Here is an 11,247-nt window from a genome sequence, read left to right as displayed (position 1 = left end):
CTTTTTTTTTTTTTTTTTTTTTTTCTTTTTTTTTGGTACCAGGGATCAAACTCGGGTCCTTGCGCTTGCAAGGCAGGTGGTGGAACCACTGAGCTAAATCCCCAGCCCTTCCAAAATTATTTTGTGCCTCTTTCCATTTATACTCTCTCCCTGTACTGCCCCAACAGAGAGAAACACTCTCTTACTTCTTATACCAAAGATTATTTTGACTGTTGTAGAACTGCACATACATGAAATCATATTATATAATATTATATCTGGCTTCACCGTCCCAATATAAGGTTTTTGAAATTCATTAATATTGCTGTATGTATGTATAATGTTCATCATTTTTATGGCTGAATAATTAGATTACATTCATTATTCATTCTCCTCTCCCTGACCATTTAGATTATTTCCAGATCAGTGCTACTTTAATTAAGGCTACTATGAATGTTTCTGTACAGGTATTTTTGTGGATATAGGCTTCCATTCCTCTTCAGTAAATACCTAAAACTGGAAATTCCACTTCTCAAGGTAAATGCATATTTAATTTTACTAATACAAAATATTACTGCCCAATAATCCATCTTCTATTCCCATTTGGCAGTATGACATTTCTGGTCACTCTGCATTTTCATCATCATTTGCTCCTCTAGGGGTTTTAATTTACATGTCCCTGGTGGTTGATGATGTTAAGCACAATTTTGTTCACATACTGTCCATTCATATATCTTCTTTGGTGAAGTCTGCATAAGCTCTTTGCTCATTTAAGAAATCAGGTTATCTTTTATTGTTAATATCTATTCAGGGTGTGTGTGTGTGTGTGTGTGTGTGTGCGCATGTGTGTGTTGCTAGAGATTAAACCCAGGGTTTTATAAAAACTAGATTAGCAAGGTGCCACTGAACCACACTCCCAGCCTAATGTCCATATTTGGATATGTAAGACCTTTTTCTTAGTCTATGAGCTTGTATATTCATTATCTTTAATTTGTAGAAATTATGTTGAATATATTGATTTCCTTAGACTGCCATGATGAATACCACTGACTGGGTGACTTAAACAACAGAAATGTATTTTCTTACAGTTCTGGAGGCTGGAAGTCTGACGTCAATGGTGAGCAGATTTAGTTTCTCCTGAGCCTTCTCTCTGTGTCCTCAGATGGCCTTTTGTTGTGTGGTTTGCACTAGTATTTCTTACCATGTTCTAATTTCCCGCTCTTATAAGGACATCAGTCAGATTGGAGTAGAACATAACTTTAAGGTCTTATTTTTATTTAATCACCCTTTTAAAGGTCCTCTCTCCAAACAGTCACATTCTGAGTACTGAGAGACACAATTCAGGTCACAACAATAAAGTATAACAAGTTTTTTCCTTGTATGGCTAATGCCCTGTCTGCCCCAAAGCCATAAAACTATCTCCTCTGTTTCCATCAGGAAGTTTTATTAATCTAGCTTTTATCATTAGGTCCATGATACATATTCAAATTATTTTTCATATATGAAATGAGGTAGAATTTTTCCACTCCTTAAGATATTCTGTTATAGCAGAAGCATTTCCTCAAAAAAAATTGCTTTCTCCGCTGAACTGATCTGGTACTTTGGTCATAAATCAATTGACTTTTAATGTGTAGTCTACTTCTAGGTAGCCTCTACTATGTCAATGATCTGTTTGTTCATCCTTCTGTCAATTCCCTTCGACACTCACGACTACAGCTTTAGAATAAGTTTTGGAATTATGAGGCACACATTTTCCAATTTTGTTACTGTTCTAGACTGGGTTATTCGGGATTCTTGGCAACTTACATCAGGTCCTTTAACTGAAACATTTATCTCTTATCTGATCTTCTTATCTCTACTCTCCCATTACTTCCCACCCAAAACTTTTATTTATACTTTTAGGTTTTCATTCAACACATAAATACTATGTGCTTCCAACACATTGAGTACTGTGGATGCTTTGTTCTTGTGGAGACCTAAAGCTAGCTTTCTATAAGAGTAGTATGGACACTACAGCCAGGATCTGCACTGTTTCTCAGCTTCCAAATTGCTGTGGTGAGAGCAAATACAATATTTTTCCAGTATACCCTGCAAAAGGTTATAACTTGGGAAAATCATATTGCATTTGACAATTGGTTTTATTTATTTCTGGTTGGCTTTTAAGTTTATTTTCAACTTTTGGCTGGCAAGAACCGGGGATGAAACTGAATGCAAAAAGGCAGAGAGACATCGTTCCAAGTCATGGCGGGGGAGGGGCTAGAGTCTGCTGAGCCAGCAAAAGAGAATATTTACTTTTCATCTTTAGATTCTCCAACTTTTATCATGTGACTAAACTTTCCTGCTTGGAAGAATAGCTTCCTAGGAGGAAGGCAAGCAGATGTCTCACTGATAGTCACATGGAAGAAAGAAAGCTGTTCTGAATACCTGACCATGGCACCTGGGTTGTGCACTACAGGCAGGTTGACACCTCAGTCTGAGCTCTGAACTGTCAGACAGCATTTTGGATCTCCCAAATGAGAAAATTTGACTATTCAGTAAACCCAAACCACCTGTTGAAATTTTTAAACAAAAAAAGAAGGAATTACAAATGAGCTGGGTTTCAGGTTGGAGTACACCTGACAATGTTAACAGGGAGAGGTACTCAGCACTATCCTAAATTGTGGACAAAGGAAATTTTCAGTGAATTATGAGAAAAATCCAGCCACCACAGCCTCTTCTGAAATTTAAGAGAAGCGAGACTGTAATATCTTTCTTATTATCTCTATTTCTTAGGAACATAGGCAAGAGAAGAAGAAAGTTTGAAGAAATTGCCCATTTAATTACACAACACACCCAGTAACCACCTAAGCAAACTGGAATTCTGCTTTTACCATGTAAGATGTTTGGTATTATGTCAACTACTCATTTGCTCTCTACCTGGATGGGTTCTCCAGTAATAGGATTCATCACTTCTTTTGTAGAAATTCTCATCCCCAAAGCAAAATTAGCCACTCTTTGAGCATGGCTTCCAATGGGTACTGGAACACCACCTACCACCATATAGGCATCACCTATTGTTTCCACCTGCCAGGAAAAAAAATGGTGTTCAGAGAGCTTTCTTTGTGCAATAAACCCATTACTAAATATGTTTGCCATTTTGCATATATTGACAAACGGGCCTTATTAAAGAAGCTGGGGGTACTTTTCTAGAGGTATGAGGAATATGAGTAAGAAGTGGAAAGGAACATGACTCCAGAAACCCCAATGACAGAGCCAACAGGTCTTTCTCTATTTACTTAGTTAATTAGTTAGCTAGTTAGTTAGTTAATGATGCCAACGATCAAGCCTTACTTGTCTTAGACACTTTCAATTTCCTTTTAGCTCTCTTCTTCACCCCACTCCCATCAACACCAAACCCCAGGCTGGTGCAAATAGTCCAAGAAAGACTCAGAATCAAGTCGTGCCTGAGTCCTGGAATACAGCACACTACACAGATACTTACTTTGTAAACCTCATGGACATTAGTCAATTTGTCAAACTTAGAGTACATTGAATTCAGCATATTCACTATTTGGATAGGTTCACAGGCAGCACAGATGTTAGTAAATGTCACCACATCACTGAAAAGGATAGTGCAGGTTTCAAACTCTCCTGCAATAGAAACTAGATGTCAGTGATAGCCAAAGATATAGATAATAATTCTATGAATTCTGGATTCAAGTATTCTCTGACATGTATGATTCAAGTATGCTCCAACATGCCTATGCCTTGGGGGAAAAGGAGCTGAATGCCATTCACCTGTCACTTAATAGACATCTATGGAGTATCTCCCGTGAATGTATCTATTGAGTTCATGCTATGAGCTAGTCATCATGGGAGGAGAATCTTGGCATGTGAGACAAGAAGACAGGGCCCTGGAGAGGTTCACAGTCTACTGAAGGAGGCATAAGTATGAACAAACATTTCTACTAAGACGTGAAAAATGCCATGGGATGACAGGTATGGGTCCTTAAAAGTGGACCCAAGCACAGCCTGAACTGCAGAAGATCCAGTGCTGTGGCTAGAAGAGACTGGTTATTATGAAATCATGAGTTTCCTTGTCATTGTGTGATGGGACAACTGCAATGTCCTCCTAACTCATGTTCCCGCTTCCACTTGGTCCCCATTCATACTAAGATCCACATGGCGGTTGGGTGTCCTTTTAAGTCTGATCCCCACTCTTCTACCTCAAATCTTCCATGACTTTCATCACACTTAGAATGTAGCCCCAAGTCCTTACCATGCCCTACAAAAAAGACTTCTGCTCTGTTCTTGTTACCTCTCTGACTTTGTGTCTCAACACTGTTCTCTGGCTCACTCCACTCTGGCCACACAGGCCTCTTTGGAATTTCTCTAGCATACTAAGTGTCTCCTTCCTTCAGGGCTTTTCACATGCCCTATCTCTGCTTGACAAATTCTTCTCAAATATACATAGTGTTCATATTTCAAATGTAGCTTACTCACTGAGAACTTTCTTGATCACTACATCTTAAATAGCAGCCCCTAGATTTTTTTAAAGCTTCCAAAGATAACAAACAAGCTGCTCTGGCACACATGCCATAGGTCTTCCACCACTGCCCCAGACTCTATCCTCTTAATCTGATCACTCATTCTCTACTCCAGAAGACTTATGTGGCATACTTTTTAAATAAAATTATTTTGCTATTTTCTACCTTCTCCATTGGGATTCTAAACTTCATGAGATGAGAGATGGTTTTGATCTCTGTTGTAGCCCTAGCCCAATGGCGGACATTTTAGAGCTTTTTAATGATACAAACAGCCCACTGAAGCATGTGTGTCATACGTTCACCACCACCTCTGACGTACCCATGCAGGGAAGGAATGCCTTACCTGCTGCCACCTTTTTGCCCTCCTTCAGCTGGTTGGCCACATGTTCAGGCAGCATGGCATACAGCAAGGTCTCTGACTTCTTCTTTTCAATAGCCAAGTGCTTGGAGAGAACTCGAAGCTCCTCCTTCTTCCTCTCCAGCTGGTTGGACAGCTCCATTTCTGCCAGCCTCTGCTGGTTGAGGAGGATGAGATCCCTGGTGGTGTCATGGGGGGCAATGTCTGAGAGATGCATCTTGCACTCCTCCAGCTCCTGCAGGCTACGGAGCTTTGGTGAGCACATGAAAATCATGCACCTCAGGGACTCCATCCAGACCATCTGGCCTTCCCATAATGAAGAGAAAAGAGACAATATAGTATATCACTAAGACAGGATGAGATGAACTAGCAAGAGAAGCAAGCATCCCCCACATGGTACACCTTCTAGTCCTGGCACAGTTGCACTCTCTCCCTTTTAGCGAAGGGTCGTGGGATTATCTGTATGTTCTGCTTACTCTTACTCACTTACTTACTCACCTCCCCCTCTTACACTTACTCACCTTCCCCTCTCTGCACAGCAGATCTCTCTGTAGCTGCTTTCTGACTTCAAGAGGCTCCTAGTCAAGTCCTCCAAAGTACTGATGTCAATACAAATATTACCTTTACTCAGCTTTTCTGCTGTTGATGGGATTAACCTGATCCTCCTTGAAATCTTCCTTCCTGAGGCTGTCTGATATTTTCTTTCTGAAAATCCCCCTACTTTGAATTTTTTCTTTATAGTTTCTTTTTTAAATCTCATCACTTATATTTCAGAATTACAGCATTGTCTTGGTATTCTCTTCAGCATTACATAACTGTGCCCTATACTATGCTGATGGTGAACTTGAATTCCCCTTGCTTCCTGGGCTAGAGATGTTTCCTTTAAAAATTTCTTCCTTTAAGGGCCTGGGATTTAGCTCAGTGGTCCCGCGCCTGCCTCGCAAGTTCAAGGTCCTGATTTTGATCCACAGTACTCTTTAAAAAAGTCTTTGTTTAAACATAGACATGTTTATTAACATTTCTTTTCTTTAAAAATAGATATGTTTAGGGCCAAGGATTTAGCTCAGTGGTGCTGCTGCCTGCCACTTGCCCTGCAAGAGCAAAGGTCCTGAGTTTAATCCCTGGTATCAAAAAAAATTTTAATAGATATATTTGTTAACTTATTATAAAGGAAATATACATTCATTACAGAAAAGATAAAAGTGAAAGAGAATAATGAAAATCACTCAGAATCATATCACAGATAATTATAGTTAATATTTTGGAATAAATATTTATATTTCCAAAAATGGGACTATCTGGCATCTTTTCATAATCTAAATTTTTCACATAAACATATAGAACATTCTTCCATACTATTCAACACAAGTATGAATCTTAACTTCTGCTAGCTATATTTTCTATAAATAAGTTGGTATTGATTACATTATATCTAGTTTATCATTCTAGAAATGACATTGTAATGAACAAATGAGGTAATTCTTTAAGCATAACCAAGACTATATTGTTAAATAACACATTCTTAGACATGGAATTACTTAGGCAAAAATGCTCATTTTTAGTTTTTGATACATATTGCCTAATTGCTGTCTAGAATGACTGGATTGTAAGAATGTATACTTCTATCAGCAGAGTTGCTTTTTATTTGTTTGCTTGGTCTTTTAATTCCCTATTATACATTTACTTATGAATGTCTGCAGTTGAACTCACCCTTCATCTCCTCTTCCGTTTCCTCATTATTTCATCACATAAGAGTTTACTCCCTACTGTGAGTCAGCCATGCTATTCTGAGCATTGAAGGATATAGCAATGACTCAAACTGACAAAACTTTTAAGTCATATCTCAAGATCTCTAAATTTATCTTTCTCAGTTAATCCCATGTTCATCTCCCAGGGAAGGGTACTCAGAGTTATCTGAACTGTTCACTTTCAGATCCCACATCCAATCACTATTCTCTGGCTTACTCTGACTCTGTTCCCCCATTGCCACCCCAGTACCACTACCTGAGTTCATTCCTATCTTAATCTTCTCACCTACATCCCAGTGATGGCCTCCACCTGGCCTCCCAAGCTCCATTTCCTCTATAATCTTCATCTCTCACACACCTCCAAAGTACTCATTCTGGACTTCAAATCTGATCAAGGAAGACCTTTAAAAATGTTTCCAACTGCATGATAGAGTTCCAGCCCTCATATCCCCAGCATCATCTCCCATCACCTCACTACAATAACTCGGGGAAGAGAAGGTTTTCCTCCTGTTTGTTTTCCCAGCTCTGCTTGTACATATGTCTAGCACACTTAATCATCAGTCTAATAGAAAGCTCAAAATTTGAACACCTTCACTCATATACAAAAATTGGCTCAAAGATTTAAATGTAAGAGCCAAATTTACAAGACAATTGAGAAACTGTAAGAAAAATATAAAGAAAAATGACATTGTATGTGGCAATAACTTCTTGGCTGTGGTACCAAAAGCACAAGTAGAAACAGGAAAATTATATAAACAGACTACTTCAAAATAAGAAACTTATGTTCATCAAAGGTTACCACAGACAGTGAAAAGGCAACCCATGGAATAGGAGAAAATATTTGCAAATCATGTCTGATAAGGGGTTAATATCCAAAGTATATGAAGAACTCCTACAACTCAAACACACACACACACACACACACACACACACACACACACATGGTAGAACATAGACAAAAGACATAGAAATGGCCAAGCCAATGAAATGATGCTCAAAGTCACTAATCAGTAGGGCAATGCAAGTAAAAGCCATGTCACACCCATTATGATGGGAATTAATTAAAAAAACAAAACACAGGGCCTGGGATTTAGCTCAGTGGTTCAGTGGCCTGCCTTGCAAGCGCAAGGACCCAAGTTCAATCACCAGTACCAAAAAAAAAAAAAAAAGAAAGTGTTTGCAAGGATGTGGAGACATTGAAAACCCTGTGCATTGTGGATTGGAGTGGCAAATGGTTTGGTAGCTATGAAAAACAGTGTGATAGTTTCTCAATAAATTAAAAATAGAATCACCATATGGCTAAGCAATTCCACTTCTGGATATACTCAAAATAGCTAAAAGCAAAGACTCTAAGAGACACTTGCACACACAATAGTATTGTTCACATTGGACAAATGGTAGAATTATCCCAAGTATCCATCAAGAAATGGATGAATAAATAAAATATATATACATACAAGGGAATATTATGCAGCTTTAAAAGGGAAAGACATTCTGATGAATAATAAAACATGAATGAACCTCTAGGAGATTCCCCAAAGAGAAATGAATCAGTTACAAAGGAAAAATACTGTAAGATTCCATATATAAGAAGTATCTAGAGTAGCCAAAATCATAGAGACAGAAAATAGAATGACAGTTGCCAGAAAATGGAGAAAAGAGGAATGAGACATTATTGTCCAATAGGTGTAGAATTTCAGTTTTATAAAAGATGGAAAAAATTTCTAGAGATGGGGTGGTGGCAATGGCTGTGCAAGCTGGGAACATACTTAATGTGTGTGTGTAGTCCATTTATGTCTAAACCAGACGTGGTTTAAGAAATAAAATGTACTGCTTACAGATCGGGCCAAGTGGAAATGTCAGAAAAACCTCCTGCTCACTGTAGTTCCTGCCCCAGTGTTTAGAAAATTGGAAAACTGTGCCTCTCCCTCTTTTGATCAATCTCCCAAACAGGCAAGGAGCAAAGGGAAGGAGTGAGTTATTACCTCGGAGTTTGAGTGTGGGCTGATTTTTCCATGCTTCAGGCATCATTTCTTTTCGTGTCTTCAGGACAAATTGACTGTTGATAAATTTGCAGATGCTGGAAATGTTGAAGGTAACTTGAGGATGAACAATGGAGAAATACTCATCTAATTGAGTCTTCTGGGTCTGGAGTCCTGGGACATACTTCTGAATATTCACTCCAGCTTGCTTGACCCTTAGCTATCCACAGAGCACAGATGTCAGGCTGAGGAAGAGTAAGCCACCTCCACCATAAACTTTCCCCCAGAATTAACATTTTTGGCTATGCTTTGTGACTCACTGGGGAGAAAGGGTGTCAGTAATGTCATGTAAGTAACAACTTTTAAAAACAATTATATCTGCAGCTAATGTTAAAAGGGGAAAACAATAGTATAAACATACTCTGGAGCATATTTCTGACTAGTAAGAAAGATGAGTTAAATCGTTCAACTGAGCCAATAGTTCTTTCTTAGCTCTCTAACACGTTTCTATGTCTCTGTTTCTCAACCTCTCTTTCTCCCTCTTTGCCTCCCTCTCTCCCTCCCCGCCACCTCTCACTAATAAATAAACTTGCAAATTCTCTGGCACTGAATCTGGTATCCAGACCTAGATACAACAGTCCTTCAAAGGGGTGAGGGGACTCTTCACTCCTGTCTCCACATAAAAAATAGAAGGAAGAAGAAAATGGGAACCCTTGACACACAATATCAGGTGCCAGCATAACACCAAGCAACACTAAACTGTACTAACCACGGGACTCTGTTGGGCTATAGATATGGATGGATTTTATCTTTTGGCATATGTATAAATATCATTAAATTTTCTGTTAATCTATGCCCAAAACTTGAAGAAAGTTTTTAAGTAAACCATAACTTAAAATATTAACAGTGGAAAAAATACTATCTTTATGGCAATGGGAAAAAGTTGAAGTTTCCTTATATCGTATATACTAGTTAAACCGTATAGGGGTGTTCATTTACCTTAGTGAGATCATAATTTCTTTCTGGGTAGAGACTCACAGAACCTGCATAAGCAGTCATTTGGTAGGTGATGATTTAATACTTTTATGGATTCAAATAAATATCACAGAAAAATATAAAGGTGTATTTTAACAGCTCTTTAACTCTTTTTTAACAAGTTAGTTTTATTTACTTGTTCTTTAAATGAATGCATAAACAATCCAGTTGACATATATTTTATCCCAGGAAATCAATAACCTTCAAATTTAGTCCTCTCACAGCCCACACAGAACATGGCAGGAGGTCAACACAGACCTCTCCCCCATAAGATACAGGATGGGAAGCATGGTGTGATCCAGACATTCTTCCTGGTGATCACAAGGGTAGTGGGAGGTCATGCTTAACATTCTATCCAACCACTGAAAGGACCACATCCTAATGTCTCTATATGTTGCAAATCTCAACCTCATTTTCATTTCCCTTTTTCTAGTGGTAAACTTACCAATAGATTCACTAATTCAAACTTCCTTCCCTATCTACCAAAAAAGATTCTGTATTCTGGTTTCTAGAAGATTTTACAATATGAAATGAAGTCAGTAGTCCTGTTGGGCTAAAACCTAGTTCCCCAAGGCCTGGAAACTTTTCCAGGATGTAAAGGACTATAAAAGCATGCCCCTTTCCTGGCTTATCTCCAACTCCAAGTTCCAGAGGGAAAGGGTCTCTTACTGCTTCGTCAAAGACAATGTGGAAAGGAAAAGCAGTACAGAATGTCTTCACTTCCATCCAGAGTCTCTCAGGATACACGGGCTTGAAGGCATCACAGAGGTGCCCTGAACACAGAAAGAGAGAGCCCTAATGAGAGGCAGCCCCTACGTGGCCCTTGCACAGAGCCAGGGTTGGGACAGGGATAGAATCTTAAGTGTTTCACAGGCAAAGTGTGATTCCCCCGCTCTTTAGCCCAGGCTCCCTCAGCATCTCCAGATGGCCATGGCAATTCTTCTTCCAAATTAAAACAAACAGAAAACTTGCTACCAGGTTGAGAAGCCCTCCTGCCCCCTGCCAAGTTTCTGCCTGCCGCTGAAGAGTTTCTGGGCCAATTGAGTACGTCTCTCCCTGAAAACAGAGTCGGCATTGAAATAGTGACAGCCAGACAATGAGCTAGGGGAGCAGAGCATGTGCACTGGGCCCAGCATCAGGAATATTTGCCATGGAGCTTTTTAGACTGACAGTTTTGGGTGGCACATGAAAATTTAACCAACAGTCTTATTTGGCAGGGGGTAGAGATTTGAAATGGAGCCTTTTTGATATGAAAATCTCCTAGACAAAGGATGTCAATTGCGTGTTTGACTCGTTTGCCACAGCTTGAAGGACTCAAAATGCAGCTCTTTAAGCTCTGCAGACCTTCTCCCAGACGCATGTCATCTGACCCACCGGCCATGATGAGGAGCATCTAGCTCCACTTTCCCAGTGAATCAGATCCCTTATTCCCCACTCAGGTGTTAGGTGCTGGTTGTTAGACGAGCTCAGTGCCCTTAGGGGTACCATACAAAGCTTCTTGCCTTCATTTTGCAGATGGAAAGATAAAGGATCTTGTCCAAGGTCACACAGCTTCTCAGGGACAGAGCCAAAAATCAAGTTTCTTGGCTCTTGATCCCTTTTTTTTTTTTTTTTTTTTT

At 39.3% G+C, this 11,247-nt stretch overlaps 1 protein-coding gene across 1 annotated transcript in view; it reads right to left on the bottom strand.

Annotated features, from left to right (window-relative positions):
- Window positions 1-11,247, bottom strand: part of LOC104871245 (guanylate cyclase soluble subunit beta-2) — a 59,067-nt gene that overhangs the window by 13,728 nt on the left and 34,092 nt on the right. Inside the window, exons 8-12 of the mRNA XM_010637106.2 lie at window positions 10,298-10,401; window positions 8,597-8,813; window positions 4,849-5,169; window positions 3,461-3,609; window positions 2,896-3,042 (exon numbers count right to left, since the gene is read on the bottom strand). Coding sequence (XP_010635408.1) covers window positions 2,896-3,042; window positions 3,461-3,609; window positions 4,849-5,169; window positions 8,597-8,813; window positions 10,298-10,401 — 938 coding nt within the window. The remainder of the gene's footprint in view (window positions 1-2,895; window positions 3,043-3,460; window positions 3,610-4,848; window positions 5,170-8,596; window positions 8,814-10,297; window positions 10,402-11,247) is intronic.

The sequence above is a fragment of the Fukomys damarensis genome, unplaced genomic scaffold (assembly GCF_012274545.1).
Source record: "Fukomys damarensis isolate Sample0158 unplaced genomic scaffold, DMR_v1.0_HiC HiC_scaffold_38, whole genome shotgun sequence".
In the NCBI taxonomy this organism is placed as follows: domain Eukaryota; kingdom Metazoa; phylum Chordata; class Mammalia; order Rodentia; family Bathyergidae; genus Fukomys; species Fukomys damarensis.
Note: the sequence above shows the minus strand (reverse complement) of the source record. Positions and strands in the feature narration are given on the sequence as shown.